General features: G+C 40.7%; 2 protein-coding genes across 3 annotated transcripts; one reads left to right on the forward strand and one right to left on the reverse strand.

Annotated features, from left to right (window-relative positions):
* Window positions 1–212: 212 nt before the first annotated feature.
* On the reverse strand, window positions 213–12,123 carry lpcat1 (lysophosphatidylcholine acyltransferase 1). Of its 2 annotated transcripts, XM_058048051.2 has the most exons (15): window positions 11,929–12,123; window positions 7,628–7,767; window positions 7,324–7,538; window positions 7,123–7,235; window positions 6,997–7,057; window positions 6,087–6,145; window positions 4,694–4,728; window positions 4,506–4,560; window positions 4,353–4,435; window positions 4,164–4,289; window positions 3,170–3,317; window positions 2,957–3,055; window positions 2,730–2,871; window positions 966–1,101; window positions 213–894 (listed from the first exon to the last, which is right to left on the reverse strand). In XM_058048051.2, exons 1-14 carry the CDS (start codon window positions 12,013–12,015, stop codon window positions 968–970), a joined length of 1,497 nt encoding a protein of 498 aa, XP_057904034.2. In that variant the 5' UTR covers window positions 12,016–12,123; the 3' UTR covers window positions 213–894; window positions 966–967. The 2 variants fall into 2 exon arrangements, with proteins under 2 accessions (XP_057904034.2, XP_057904033.2); XM_058048050.2 differs by having other exon boundaries at window positions 213–1,101.
* A 2,201-nt stretch (window positions 12,124–14,324) lies between these two features.
* Window positions 14,325–16,598, forward strand: ndufs6 (NADH:ubiquinone oxidoreductase subunit S6). Its single transcript, XM_058048067.2, has 4 exons — window positions 14,325–14,510; window positions 14,728–14,781; window positions 15,139–15,261; window positions 16,465–16,598. The coding sequence occupies exons 1-4, from the start codon at window positions 14,367–14,369 to the stop codon at window positions 16,531–16,533; spliced, it is 390 nt and encodes a 129-aa protein (XP_057904050.2). The 5' UTR covers window positions 14,325–14,366; the 3' UTR covers window positions 16,534–16,598.
* The last annotated feature ends 76 nt before the right edge of the window (window positions 16,599–16,674 follow it).

Consider the following 16,674-nt stretch of genomic DNA (forward strand, 5'->3'; position numbering starts at 1 on the left):
TGAGGCAGGAGTATCTGAGGGAGCCTCCACAGAGCCGCTGCTCGCTGAGCAATTTATATGTTCTCATCAAAGCGTCTTCTTTAGGGCCCTCAAGGCAGGTCTTAATTGTTCGACGTGATATCTCAAACACCCCTCCCCTCGCGTTCCCACTCCCTCGCCTTACTTTTGACTATGTTTTCCTCTCCCTCCTACCTCCCACCCACCCTCCCTGCAGCTATTAGGAATTGGATTTGGAGCAGAACGATCCATTTAGTCTCTCTCTCGCTTTCTCACCAGCTTCCACACCTCCTCTGTAGGCTTCTCTCATCAAAGCCAAGGCTTAATCTGTCTATTTTTACCTGGAGGAATGAAAGGAAGGGGATGAGGTAATGCTTTTCCTGTCCATCAGGTGGGCAGTGGTGCGTCTGGTGGGATTTAGGGAGCTGGCGCCACCATGTGGACTCATATAATCAAAACATAAAAGTGGAAAAAAGCAAAAACAAATGCAATTCAAAATAAAATAATTGCATTGTTTGCATTTGAATCAAGACACCACCCTTTTAAAAAAAATATTATACAGTATTGGAAGTACAGTTTAGTTACATTTTATTAATTCCCTGGCAAAATGTGGTGATTAAGTGGATGTTTATTTGTTAAATGTGTATCTTTGGGTGAAAATGACAACAAACGTCAGAAAATAAATGTCAAAGTATCAAAATAAGTCTTTCTCTTATGCTTTTTGAAGCCGCCCCCCGCCCCAAATTGGCTGTGAGCTCCTGTATTCCACAGCAAGGATGTACAAAAGTATCCCAAAATAGTCATACATTTGTAAAGCAGATCCTAGATCTCATTCCCATTGCTTCTGTTAGATTCAGCATTCAACCTTCTCTGCTTTAAAGGCACAAAAGTGGCTGTCTGCCAAGAAAAAAAAGGTAAATAAATAGAAATGTGGCAAGAGAGAGAGAAGAGAGCCTCTCAAGTCCAACCTTCAGTTGTCTTTGTCGCAGTTGTGTCCATTGCAGGTGTTGCGTGGGCGGACGCAGAAATGGCGGGGGTGGTCTTTAAAATCAAGGTAGTCCTGGACGAAGTGTGGATGCGCCGCTACGAAACGGCGAAGTTCATCTAGACAAAGAGGAGCAAAGGTGAGAAATACGATCAATACGGCAGTAAAAGTTATTCACTTTATCAGAAGACATACTGTACTCGCCCATTTAAAGACAAAGGCCTGGTTACAGGTATCTAGTGTACCATCTTCAAACATGTGGCAGTATTTTCACAGGCTAGTTGTTGTGTGGTACTATAGCTTACTAGTCCACATATAGCAGGGGTCGGGAACCTTTTTGGCGAAGAGAGCCATGAAGGCCAGATATTTTAAAATGTGTATCTGTGAGAGCCATATACATTTTTTTAAACATTGAATGCAATAAAATGTGTGCATTTTTATGTAAGACCAACAGTTTTAGATAATGGGCTCTAATTGTGTAGACCAGGCACACTACCCCACGCCAATGGGGTGTGGCCGGCACACTTTCGTGAGCAGCGCAGTGTCTAATAATAAATCAAATACTTGTTGCCATTATTACAACTTCTGCTGCTGCATAATTTTGCACCATACTCAGCATATTTCATTCTTTTGGCCATCTTCCTCAGAAGGCTTGGTTCTGCAGCTTTAGCTAGGTGACTATTTGACTAAAGGAGAAAAGTTTATATTTACATGTTGACATCTCAATGACCGAGGTAGACATTACCCAGTAATAATCGAGTTTTGGTGTTTGAGCTGGAAAATATCAGGAAAGATGGATATGGTTGGCTGTAAATAGATGGACGAATTAAAATACATAAAAAAGTTGTTGATTATTTTTAACAGTCATTTCTGTGATGTTTACTTTAAAATGTTAGCAAAAATACATTTTTCTGATAAGAAATGCTTGAGAGCCAGATACAGTCATCAAAAGAGCCCTACCTGGCTCCCGAGCCATAGGTTCCCTACCTCTGACATATAGTATTATTGCTACTTAGGTGTGTAGTAATCTGATCTGGGGAAAACAAAATCCAAGTATGTGTGTTGCTAGCTCTCGCAAGAGAAACATTTGACAAGCAGAAAACAACGGGGGACTTGGGAATTTGCAAAAAAATAAACAATCACAACATCACAATGTGACTATAGAGGTGTTATTCATGTCTAGAGTGCTCTAATAATGTTAAAAAGCAGGTTTTCTTTGCTCTAACAATACAATTATCACAAATAGTCCATTTATGGGTACTATAGCTTACAAGTCCACATGTAGTATTATTGCTACTTAGGTGTGTAGTAATCTGATCTGGGGAAAAAAAAATCCAAGTATGTGAGTTGCTAGCTCTCGCAAGAGAAACAAGTGACAAGCTGAAAACAACAGGGAACTTGGGAATTTGCAAAACAAATAAACAATCACAACATCACAATGTGACTATAGGGGTGTTATTCATATCCAGAGTGCTCTAATAATGTTAAAAAGCAGGTTTTCTATGCTCTAACAATAAAATAATCACAAATACACAGTGGGGAGTGGTTAGCATGTTGGCTACACAATGGAAAGACCTGGGTTAGATTCTCCTTGTGGAGTTTTGCATCTATTGTATCCATTGCTACACATCCTCTATTCTTGTGTCTCCCAACTTTTTGGAGACGTTGAATTGTGCGAATATAAAGCTGATGTTCCTTTATGTAACTTATAAAGAATGTGTGAAATATATTTCAGAACATTTCTTACCGTATGTAATCTTGCCGGTGTCCGGCCCTTCAAGCGACATAAACACCATGGACAGCTCCACTTCTTTCACCCCCAGCATTATTTCCAACATGGCAGCAAGTTCATGCTCGTGGACCTGGCCGCTGTCCTCATTCTCGTACATCTGCACAACAGTGGCAGCTCTTAGCATTAGCACATTAACACACTGAGTTTAAAAAGCAGCTTTTATGGTAAACATTGTGCTTTACTTGAAACGCCATCTTGAGGGTCTCCATTGCCCTTGATGGTCGGTGAATAGTAGACAAGGCAATAACGTAGTGCCTGATGTCTATCTGCCCCTCTTCGTTCTGGATAGGAATAGAATAAAAAGAATCAATTTGAATCTTGTATGTGGACCTTACTGGTCAGTCCGTCAAGTGTCCACTAGAGGGAGCCATTCTACGGCTAAAACTATTCATTACCTGGCCAAAGAGGCTGAGGACTTGTTGGAGTGTAATTGAAACAGGCACATGAAGGAAGAGGGCCAAGTCCTCCAAACCCAGCTGATGTTCTCGCAGCTTCCTGACTCTGCTGACCTGCTCCTTTAACAAACTCTCTGTAGTCTTTAGCCTGCAATACAGGGTAGTTAAATAATCATCAGTGGTTGCCGTGCATGTGAAACCTCACCAGCCTTTTTATTTACACATTTATTTACACATATAGTGGACTGTATTTAAATGCCCCCATGTAGTAGGATTTGGAATGTAGTCACACCTCGCTATGTAAAGGTTCGAATCTTGCTTCCTCACTTCATTATATTGTGGCTTTTTTTTAAAAATTATCAATGATCACTGTTTCGTGGTTGACTTTGACCTACTTATTATTTGTGAAAAATATTGAAAGACACATTATATGTAGTATTGCGGTCACTGGCATGTTATGAGACATGATCAAAGATAGGTTCTCCTCTCATTCTGTTTGGAAGTGGTATTTTTTTGGCTTCTTTGTCCTTCTTTTGAAGCAAAGTTTGAAACACATTAAGTTTAGAATAAGTAAATTGGAGTTTGCTATGCTAGCTGTGACTGTCTGTTGACCCTGCAGTGATCCCACAGCCTATGCAATGTGAGTTAAAGTAAGTATAATATGAGTGTAAAAACCTATTGCGGTGTTGTTTCATATCTACAGGGATCCAATGGTGTTAAAACTCTTACTTAGAAAATCATAAACCGCTATTATATGCCCTAACTATGAAAATATTCAATTTATTAATATTAAGCCCTACTTTGTGAAATTCACTTAATATGGCTTCAAAGTTAAACGAAATGTTGCCATCATTATGTGTAATCTGAATATTGGACCTTCAGGTTTTCAAGGTTGACTTGGAAGTGTGTTTCTCTCAGTGAACCAGTAGATGTCAGTGTAGCACCACCAAATAACCCACCAACCCACCCAACTACCGACCCCCCCACAACCTACCCCAAGCGGCGAACCAGCTGGTTAAACTCCAGCAGGCTGCTGGGGTCGTAGACGCGCAGGGGTCCCTGTGCAAAGCTGATCTCTCGGTCCTCGAAGGACAGATCTGTGAGCGGCAACTCTAACGCTCTGTGGAGAAAAGACAAGAAAGTTAGCTAACGGGTGGTCAAAAACGTGAAAATACACACTCACTTGGCCATGATTATTCTGACATTACTGGCAAACAGACATGGGTTTTCCTTCTCCTCATCCGACGGAGTATACACAGGCAGGTACTGTGGAAAGACAACTCCAGCTTCACTCAAACACGCTGTCATCTATTGCACGCTCATCTAAAACACTCACCTCTACCTCCATGGAATTATGAGGCTGGCACAGAGTGAGCCAAAGGATCTTGAACCTGGAAGACACAAGCATGAAAATGCAGCATGAAAATAGCTGAGGTCAAGACGGGGTCAATGACACAATGTCAAATCCCTTTTTAATGCTGTTTGAACAGCAGAGAGGTGGCAGCAGGAAGTAGTTTGACTTACGCTCCGGGCCCTCGCCATGTCCATGAAACTGTATCCTGCGGAAAGGAAGTAGAGAAAGGAACATGAGTATGCTTTGTTTTTTTTGCAAAATATAGCCGTGGTGCTTTTGTGTGCATGGGTTGTTTAAATGGAGGCGGGGTTAGACAGGAAGTGGTAGAGGGTTTGCATTGAGCTCAAACTACAAAGCAGCCCATATCAGGCCCAGAATGCTTCAATGAATATACAGAATGGATAAAATAAGACTTATAGAGGTTCTAAACTCATTCAATTAGACGTTTTTGATTATTTTGGCTATATAGAAATGGAATGTACCAAAAGAAGAACAAGACTCTCATCAAACCACAGTCTAGACCAGACTAAAATACACACTAAACACGATAGAAATCATTTACAAATACACATGCATGTGTTTAAAGGGGACTTATTATGCTCATTTTTCGGCCCTTTATATTGTTGTCGACTCCTATAGAGCAGCTACACACAATAACCAGCATAGAAAGATCTAGCGTTTCCAGAATCTGCACCTATTCAGCTATATTTCTTTGGATTCCGTGCTTCCCGCGAAAACGGTCTGTTTTAATGTATTCCACCCACAGCCTGCCTCCAGGCTCCAGTGCTTCGAACCCAACTTTAAAGGATTTGATAATAAACGGCCATGTATCATTTTAAAATGTCTGCTTTTAACATACAGCCATATGTTTTGGATCCCGAATCCGATCCGGAAGTGACTACTGGACAGTCCGAAGTTTCTCAAGAAAAGAGGTTGCTTCAAGACGTCTCTCAATGGTAAGTAAGTTTAGCATTTTAGTGTTTTCTACAGCATCGCTAACGTCTAATGTGTTTTGCAGGACTACCAGTGTTTCAAAAATTCGGGTAGAGCCATTAATTGTGGTGGGAAACAGCTATGAGCAACCCCACTTCCTGTATGCACACTCTATAGTGCTACACAGACAGGCGCTTTTGCTCCATGACTTACAGAAAATAAATACAGTTAGCATCATAGGTCCCCTTTAAGTATAACTGAGAAGTGGTCGATCATCAAAGTGTCATTGGGGGGAAATATATACTTCATGGGGGAATGGTTCATAGAGACACGACACCTGTGTGTGTATTTGTGTGTGTTCGTGAGAGAGGGCTAAAGGAAGAAAGGGGGAGGATGAAATATCATCCAACCAGAACATGAAGTCATTCAAGAAAAGACGAACACATACAAACGTGCGGGAAATAGACACCATTACATCACAGGTGTGTGTGTGTGTGTGTGTGTGTGTGTGTGTGTGTGTGTGTGTGTGTGTGTGTGTGTGTGTGTGTGTGTGTGTGTGTGTGTGTGTGTGTATGGAGTGTCAAGCTAAATTTAACCATGGTCCAAAAAGTACTATAATACTGTATTTACCAGTTTGTTTTGGTACCGTAACACTACTGGTTGTACTGGGAGTCCCGGGATGAAAGCACCTGAGGGAGAAAAAAGGATGACAATGAAAAGTGGAAGTAATCCCCCAACTATTTGACTACACACAGAAACAACGATATGCACGGCAGAATAGAATTACAGACTGGAATAAATGAGGATTAGACGGCGCAGGAGTGGAACAATGGCTCACAGCGAAGCGTGATGAGACACAGGATGTGGGGGGATTACAATATGCACGTTAGAAGTGTTGTTGAGGGGACCTTTAGTTTAGTAACACACAACACACAAATGTGTTGTAGCATTTTTTTTAAACATCGGTCGACGGCGATATCAATCAATTTGTCATTTTAATGCTGATATTGGGCTGATATCCCTAGTAAAAGTAATCCAAAATGTTGTATAAACATTAATAATAATCATTATTATTATTATATTTTTAGAATAATATTTCTGTACAATATATAAAAAATATAATAATACAAGAAATTATAATTACTAACTATTATATAATCAATTACAGTAAGTAGAAGTATTATAATTACTAAAATTAAGATTAAGATTAAGATATGCCTTTATTCGTCCCTCAGTGGGGAAATTTGTAAATTCTAAATATATAATTATATATATTAATAATATATTATTATATATAATAATAATACAATTAATTATCAATAATATTAATAATAATAATAAATATAATAATAAATAAATATAATTATATTATTAAAAATAATATTTTGGGGGAAAGAAAAGTCACAAAAATAAATGTAATCCCCATTTTTTAAATTCATAGTAGTAATAGTAGTATGGTAGTTCCTAGCCTGCTTAAACATAGTGCCGAATAAAATGGGAAAATATATAAAATCTGTAATATTCTCAATAAAATACGTACCAGCCTTGAATAAGATGAGACTGGACCTGTTGGTGCAAGTGCCCTCTGGAAATATCATGATCTAAATAGAAGAGAACACGAGTATTTCAAACCCAAAAAGTATATAAAGTGACATGAATACCTTACCTGAGGCCACTCCCCTCCAGACTGCACTCGCCTCTTGATCTCCTCTACAGTTTGTCTCCTGGAGTCGTGATCCGAGCGGAACACAAACACCGGTCTGATGTAATTGATCAAAGCTGGGGAGCAAAAATAATTGATGCACCAAATTCTGCACTTAATTAAATGTGGTGCGGTCTAATTGCTGGAGAGAAGTTAGTTACTGACTTCCCCAGACCGGAATACTGCTACTCTCCAGTTTGGTAACAATGGAGCACATGGTGAAGGTGACCGGGATGGCGTCAAAGTAGGTGGAGTGTGGCGCCACGGTGAGGATGGGGGCCTCCGAAGGCGCCACCTTTTCCCCTTTCACTTTAATCCAATGGAAGCCTCCGCAGAACCACATGGCTCGCATGATGACACGCAGGGCTAGGTCTACTAAACTGGAAATCAACACAAGAACAGCAGCAGCAGCATGCAAGCAGTCAGAAAACCAACACGGAAAAGTGACTAAATATTCAAACACACACACCATCTCCACCATGACTGCGACTCAACCACAAACTCAGAGCGTCCCAGCGAGGCCACAAAGGCGAAGGGCCAGGCTAGCAGCATGAAGAAGGACACCATGAGTAGTCGTACTGGAAACACTGTCACAGACATCAGTCCAATCTATGGAGAGAAACAGAGATGGCATTCCATAAATGTTCTCATGATTAACGTCAACCGCAAATAGCCGGGTAACAATAGTATATGTCTCTTAGAATAATGAGTCATTGTATGCAATAAACAATATATATAGATAATAGTTTGTGCAATATACAACAAATACTGCAAGGTTAGTCTCAAAAAGTTGACAAATAAGAATCCAGTTAAATCCAGATGGCAACTGTTGGAAAGCTGCAAGTTTCTATGTTGCACAAACATCCGTGGAAGAAGAAAAGTGCAGGTGCAAAATAAGACAAATGCTGCAATTAAATAAAATGCAAACCCCAAAGTGGGTTAGTCTTTAAAAAAATCACAACTAAGAATCCCATTTCTATGTTGCACAAACATCCATTGAGAAGAAAAGTGCAGGTGCAAGACAAATGCTTCGATGTACAACCAAAGTGGGCTAGTCTTTAAAGAAAAAAAAATCCCAACAAAAAATCAAATTTCTACGTTGCACAAACATCCATAGAAGAACAAAGTGCAAAGCGTGAACGTCTGGACTAATACAATCAGTCATATTATCAGCACGTTATTTTGCTGCAGGTCCGGTAGCTGTCAGTGACTCAGAGTGATTCTTCTTGAGGACACCCGCCTCAACGCTGTACAGCCATTGCAAATTATATTGCAATACATTAGCCCAAACATGGGTAAAAATAATGTCAGTTTTACTAGCTTGGGTTGGAATAATTTAGATAAATGAATAATTTAGAGGCGAACGAGGTAGAATCCACTTAGCAAACATTATGCAAGGGGAAAGCCACCCACTGGTCATATGGTCCATGTGGTGTGGACGTCAACGAGAGCACAAATCAGGATAACAAATAATGACTTGGATGACTGCTCCCTCGCCGTGTTCTGACATGAGGCGTCAGTGTGCGCTGTAGTGTCGCAGGGGTCACGGTTGGCTATGTAAATTCACACAGAACCATTTGTCAGACATTTTAAACCCCTCCTAGTCACGGCATCTCTTCGATCGCTTCATCCAACGCCGCTGTGTGCCGACCTCCTGGCCTGCTTTACAGTAATATCCCATCTCAGAGGAGTTTCCCTCCCATCTATCAATCCGACACTGACCATGTCGGTTTGCTACTCAGATGCGCCTTGCTGTTTTTATGCTGCTCTGGCTTCAACTGTCTTCCCCCTGCTTTGCATTGATGTGCATTTTGTCACCTCCCTGGGGAATCATCTAGCCCGCCCATCCCTTCCCGCTCTCCGTCTCTGCGGAGGAGCCCAGGTGCACGCTGCAGGGCTGTATTAATAAATAAACAGTGATGAGGCTGATTTATGACGCTCTAATTCTTCTTCCTGCCTAAACAACCCCCGCTTGGTTTGTTCATCAGAGCTTCACAAATCCATCTGGGAGGATCCTCTGACATTTTCTCAGGAGGGGGTATGACAATGAGGGCAGGGGGGGAGCCGTTTCTCGTGTTTTATGGAGGCTGTGCTTCATCCAACGACAATGGTGGCTACACTCTGCTTGCGTCAACCGGTCTATACCGACTGTATAAAGGTTTTAGATTTACAGGAATGGCGATTTGTGCCCCACACCAGCTAGATCAGATCTGTTTATATTTCAATTGATGGATAAATTGATTGATTATTCAGCTTTATACCTGTAAAGATATATGCACATAAAAGGCAGGCATTTTCGAGAAACATGCTGTAAGCTAAAGCATCCTAGACGCATCCACACTGTACATGCCAGCAGCAACACAACGATTGCACCATCTCAACATTCCAGCTGCTTCAAAGGCATAAACAGGCAGCGACACATGCCCTAACCTCCACGTGCACACAGCAGGGGCATAAAGAAAGGGAGACAATATCCAGACCGCTTTACAACACATTGCTTCTGACTTTACGGAAGACTTTTTTTTCCAAAGTCAGAGCCATAAAGGTATGCTTAGAAGAACAAATGTGCGATAGGATCTGTCAGGCCATGGTCACAACCCACCTGAAAGCTGCATCTGATGTCAAATATTTATCCCAGGTGTTGCCAAGAACACGTGACGGGAATGCGATGAGTCCATGGACATCAACAGCTCTACCAAATGTGTTTTGTTTGCGAGCTGGCAGCATTGTAGTCACTGCTCAGAAATGTGTGACTCAGCTGGAATGAGTTCTAATGGGCGTCTGTGGCGCTTCCTGACCTGCATGGACTACAATTGCAGGGTCAAATAAGCATCAAATGTGCCTTTGTGTTTTGCAAGAACACGGTTCAGCAGGCGTCAAAGGAGTGACTTGCTTTGCTTTTTCTTTGGCTTTTTGGCAAGAAAATGAACAGCCTCAATAAAGTAGTGCTTATTTTACCAGAATAGTGTGTGTGCTTTTTGGGTTAGTGAACAAAACGTACATGAACTAAATGCAAGTCCCTTCATTTATTGATGCAATACATCATTGGCCAATTTTGCTCAGTATTTCAGAAACGGATGTAGCCATCAAATGAGACAAAAAAAAATCTGTAATCTTCATGCTGGGAAGAAAGATGTAGTCACTGATGCAATTCCAATTCGCTTTAATGACACCCTTATATCGTTTACACAATTAGACAAGGTGCGGCAAACAGCGGTCCTGTGTTGAAGGCCAGAAGTGTGTTGTGTGTGTTGAGAATGTCTGTTGATGGTTAAGACAAGCTGGGTGCATGAATAAACGTGCCTCTCGTCTATTTTTCACTCCGGCCTTGCGCAACATCAGCGCGCATTGTAAAACGCTCGCTGACCCTAAAGCGGTAAAACCACACTCTTGCAGCCAAACTAGCATGCTCTGCTAAACTAAGATGACCCAGCTAGTTTTATTGTCCAATTCCTCCATTCCGTTATCACTTGGTGACAGTTAAGGCAATGTTTGGCCATGTTTTGGTTAGATTCTTTTTACACTTGTGTAAGTGAAGTGAGGAGCTTACATAGGGCTGTCTTATGTCTTCATATTAAGACTAACTTTGATAAGACTATTAAAACATTCCCTGTACAGTTATTAAATTTAACATGATAGCAACAGTTTGATCCCAGAACAGATTATTTCCATTTCCATTACTTCCTACTGGGGGGAAAAAACGGAAGCTCAGAAGTTCCACTGTATCTTTAAAGCCTAAGGCATGTAGAAAGTCGTGTTTGTTTATGTTCAACACTCACGTGTCTGAAGTGGAAAAACACCCCACACTGCCACAGTCGACGCAGGGAGAAGAAGGTGTGACCCAGACATGCTTTAACTTATATTTACAGGACTGATGCATGCCGTCTGGCAGAAACACAACAGTTTACAGTCTCCTGCAAACTCCAGTAGGGAAATGGCAAGGCAAGTGGCCAATAAAGGCATTCCGTGACTGGAAAATCACACAGTGAGATAAACAGAAACCAGAAAACCACTGTTTATTGGCATGAAAGCATGCAAAAGCCAATTGTCTTAGGGGAAACACCAGGCTCATGTTGCGCTTGCATGTTTTGGTCGGTATGAAGGCAGGCGGGCACCCTCAGGCTATATCAAAACAGTCTGTACTCTGTATCAAGTCAGTTTCTGCAGAATAGGATTCCATGCCTTTTATGCTTTAAAAATAATACAACATCAAATGCGCACAACCCATCAATCACCAAGCAGAGGTCAATCCATCTATAGGTTGTTTGAGAGGCATTTTGAAAAGACGGCTAGCCTAGTAGCTGTGATTGGTTGAGGGTGGAAGTACAGCTGCTGAAAGTCTGCATGTTCTTACTTTGATCAGGCCCTGATAGGCCAATTGTGACTTTTTGGGACCAGCAATGAGGCCACAAGTTGCAGCGACGAGCAAGGTGGGGCGGTGTGCATGAACTTGTTTATTATAATATACCTCTTTAATTTATTATAATGTATTGCATGAATTTCTTATGCCAGTTTGTTACAGTTGCTAAAATAAGGTCGTGTGTTCAACATGTGGTTTCTCTACTTGAAGTGGTGCATTTTTCTAATTACTTTCACGACGATACAATGCAATTCTACTCCATTACACGATAATAAACACACTTATCTGGCAATAGACTACATGTGTACCTAATGAATTGATCACAGGATGTGTCAAGTGGCAAAACATTTTAGAAGCAAAGTATAAACTTCCTGAGGATTAATGCAAGGGAAAAAAAACAGTTTCCTCACCGTTATTTTGTCTGCCAGGCTTAATTTCAAATTGTGGACGAAGGGGTTCCTCCCCCATCTGCATGGGCGACTGCCCGACGGGTTCATGGTTGGACGACCTAAAAACTATGTTGAGAATGTTGTGTGCCCTTTGCAAAAGTCGCTGTTTTAGCTGTAGTGTGTATGTGTGTGTGAATGTTTGTGTGTGACGGAGAGAGAGAGAGAGAGAGAGAGAGAGAGAGAGAGAGGGAGAGAAAGAGGGAGAGAGAGGGAGTGTCAGCGTCGTCTTTCATCTGACTGGAAACGAGGAAAGCTGTGCTTCTCCGGGTCGGAAGCGGCGGGGTACAACAAGTTAGCAGCAGGCTTATACACTCAACTTCCGGTAACAAAATAAAAGACCTAAGGTCAACACGCGCCGCAGTCCCGGTCACGAACCGGTGCGTTAGCAAGCTAGCAAGACTTACACTGTCGTTTCGGTTCAAAAATAAAAGCTCACTAAAAACAACACACGATGGAGGGCTGTATACGTTTTTGATACGTTGTGAATTGAACAATGCAAAGACCGTCTCGTTCTAAGTTTGGTTTATTTTGTATTATCATATGCACCCTTGAAATATTTAATGTATGAATAAATGGCAACGAAACGGAACTCACAAAATCTGCGGAAAAGGATAGTCACGTTATTTGCACTTCTATGACAGTTTTCACAACAAATTCCTGACCACACATACTTTCTGAAAAGTACTCTTGTATTTGTAAATATTAACTTTCTTGGAAAAGCATTCAAGCAGGTTTTTCCAGTTTGTTGACCAATACGTTCCAAACCAGTCAGATATATCCTACGGCATACTGTCACTGTCACCATGTATATTTCATATTGTAGCCAAAATTTGTATTGTAGCAAATATAACTCTATTGTCTACATGCTTATCAGTCTGAACCATTTGTAAATCACTGTAAAGAATAGTAAAGAAGAATTCGAAATGCAAAGACTCTGTCGCCCCCTTATGGAGAACAATGTAACATCATTGATTCTGCATAATCACAATAAAAAAATAATTTTATTGTGTGAATATCTGATAACAAAAGTGGGGGGGATAAAACTAGTCAGCATAACAATTTATTGCAAATAATGTCATAATATTCCCCATAAGCCTTCAATATGACACTTCAGCCTTGTCTTTGCTTGTGTCTCGGATTCGTCTTGCAGAACACAAACAAGCGTCCCCTCCGTCGCACAAAAAAACAGTCTTTGCAGCGCTTCTTCAGCGAAGACTTGGTTTTCATTCCATCAGACGGCTGGATGCAGGGAAGATGCCGACACTGTTCCAGCAAGGACGGCACACGAAGGACTGGCTGAATGCCTTTGGCTGATGACCGAGGGCGAGGAGTTGTATTGAGGCTATGCAAACATCGGAAAGAAGTGAATGCTGGCAAATAGTTCCAGGATGTCCGATTCATCTGGGCCACCTGGCGAGTCAAGGCGGCAGTCAGGTGCTTCAACAAGTGGGATGCCATTGGGTCAAGGCCTGAAATAATTAAGAAAAGAAATAATAAGACAGAACTGTGAGGCAATGGTAATTACTGCTGCTGTTGCTACCTTTGCTTGAAGCCATTAGCTCTGAATATGTGGCGTCAACGTATTATTGATATGACTATTGATCAACACATGACACATATGGATTATACAATACTGTATTTACCTGGCAGTTACACGACATGCATAAAATAGAAACACTACTATGGAAGCAAGAGTTTTTGATGCAGCTCGTTTTGAATCTCAATGTTTAATACCCGAGTACCTAATCTAACGGCCGGTGAGTGCCTCGTGACGAGCCTAGATTCACATGGGTAATTTTCTGTTACTTTCTATTTCATGAATGTAGTTGCATTACTAAATTACGGTAATAATGGCTGAATAATAAACTTCAGTATAATGTGACTTAAACAGTGTAACACGCCAAGGATATGCCTGCGTGACCTGCTAGCTTCATTGCAAAACGCGATGGCACGATCGTATACATTCCAGGCGTAACACACTTCTCTATCAAATAAAACAAAATGTGAGCATACCTTTAACACACCTCGGGGTGATTCAAACAGGATTGAAGCCCCTGATAATTGTGTTTTAGTTTTGATCACAACAACACAACCGTGATGCGACTTTAGCTCAAGAGGAGAATACAGCTATTTCCGGTGGAGTTGAAAAAAGTAAGCCCTCAACTAAATCTGACAGGCCGTCAACTCGTCAAAGAGTCGTTCAATTAGCGATCCTCACATCATACGAATAAAACTTTCCATAGAATGTGATTTAAAAGCATATAAAAATGGAAATAGTCTCCAAATTAATCAATTGTTCATCAAACGTTTAAATTGTATGCGGCGATACACCTGAAAGTCAAATGTGTGGGTACGGCTCTCTTCTCGCAAGGCATCTTGGGAAGAAACGAGCTGCAAACATGGCGGCTGCTCTGGCAAGAGTCTTGTCCTTCAGTAAAAATGTTAAAGCATTTGTTACTCCTTTGAGGCTCTCTGTTGTACCGCTACAGCAGTACACTTTAGAAGTCTCCAGCACCGGCGAGACTATCACACACACCGGACAAGTACGTTGGCCAGCTGTTTCCTTGTCTTTGCACGGTCGGTTAGCTTAACTGTGTTGCTAGCTTCGCGTTATCCAATTTGTTTGTGCGTTGATTTTGACAACGGTTTCAAATGACGTACATGTTTGCCTCCAAAATGATCACATGCATTATGCCAGACACGTTAACAAACTTACTAGATTAAGGGAATCACCCGTTTAAATATACTTTTTGTACACAGGTGTTCGACGAAAAAGACCCAAGGAGAGCCCGTTTCGTTGGCAGACAGAAAGAGGTAAGATTTTTCACATTTATTTAACGTGTTGCTTTCATTGCATAAATAATTTATTTGAATGAGATAGATATTTCGCATTTGTTTAAATTGTTTCTTTCATTGAATAAGTTGATAATTTGAATGAGTGAAGACTGTCTTTGGGCTCTTTCTATACGGCACTTCTTCCATCATGTTTTTGCGACAATTATTGACTTGTGTCACCTGCTTCAACACATAAACTAGTAGGTACTTTCCATTGTTGTTTTTATGAAAATCAAATACTTTAGGGGTGCCAAACATTACAAATGCCTTGGCATTTAGTATTATAGTTGACAACACTTGCATATAATAGATTTATAATGGAAGAAATGTTTCCAGGTGAATAAGAATTTTGCCATTAATTTGGTGGCTGAAGAGCCAGTGACGGACGTTGAGGACCGTGTGGTGTCCTGTGATGGAGGAGGAGGCGCGCTTGGACACCCCAAAGTCTACATTAATCTGGTAAGCTTCTCATTACACATGAACAACAAATAAAGAAAGTCCCCCTTCGGTCTCCAGCTATCTTTTTTTTTATGTAATTCGTGCGTCCCGCTATTCATGTGTTGTATAAATTTGATTGTATGTGTAAATATGGGTTTTTCTACGCTATACAGCTCAATCGTTTAAAAATGAAGACGACAAAATCAAGACTTGTACATATCTGCCAGGTCGGATCAAAAATGGTGCTGCGATATATGTAGAGCAGGGGTCAGCAACCCGCGGCTCCAGAGCCGCATGTGGCTCTTCAGCCTCTTTCTTGTGGCTCCCTTTGCAATGCTTGAATATTTTTTTTTAACACCCGAGTGAAGAAAATGCACATCTTTGTAATAAGTTTTAAAAATTCCAACTTTGTGTGAGTCCATGAATGCATCCTGACTGAGTTCTGACTCACGAGGGTGAGCAGACAGGATGCTATTCAGTTCTCTCTCTCACAGGTAAACATGTAGGAAAATACTTTATAAATACTTTTCATACTTTCCCAGAGCTATTTGACAATTCTAAAAAATAAATTAGAGATCATCTAAAAACAGCGGCATTAAAACTTCAGGTATCAAGTAAGTTTACAGTAATTTACACATATTTATGTAAGTTTATATATAATATAATACTAGCAAGAGTACTCCAACTCATTTTTTCTTATCTGAACTATTTTGATACCCCCAAATTCCCTCCAATTTTGTTTTAAACATACTATGTTTTACGGCTCCAGGCTATTTTTCTTTAGTGAGCAAGGGGGTGAAATGGCTCTTTTCATAATAAAGGTTGTCGACCCCTGATGTAGAGTATACTCATGAACTATGGTTTAAATTGTGAACACACGTTTGTTATGAAACATTTGGTTTTTACAATAGTCGCAGAAGGTAATTGCTTTGTGTGTAGCTGGGTGAGTATTCATGCCAGATACTCTGGTCTTATTTCTTATGTATTATAGATGTTTTTTATATAATTTATACATGTTTCTGAACACTTAATTGATAAAATGTAACTACTAATGTAATTGCGCTATCTAGGCAGCTATTTTAAAGCTATCACCGTATGTGGAACTGGGTATATTTGTTTGTTTTTTCTAAGGTGTATTTATTCAAACACTCGAGACAATTTATGTGGCGGTCCATAGCATGTGGCTAGGCAAACCTCTACAAACTATTTTGGGTCTCTTTCCAGGATAAAGATACTAAAGTGGGCACATGTGGCTACTGTGGATTACAGTTCAAGGCGAAGCATCATCACTGAATCTATTCCTCTCACTATGCTTCACTGTGTAACTCACCATGTTGGTCAATAAATTATAATCTGTACCTGAAGGTGTGTGTTGTTCTCTGGTAGACTTGCTGGAAGGAAAAAAAAGAACAATGCAACACATACAGTATTCAC

Source organism: Doryrhamphus excisus, linkage group LG7, assembly GCF_037039965.1.
Source record: "Doryrhamphus excisus strain RoL-2023G ecotype Guam linkage group LG7, RoL_Dexc_Guam_v1.1, whole genome shotgun sequence".
Classification (NCBI taxonomy): Eukaryota; Metazoa; Chordata; class Actinopteri; order Syngnathiformes; family Syngnathidae; genus Doryrhamphus; species Doryrhamphus excisus.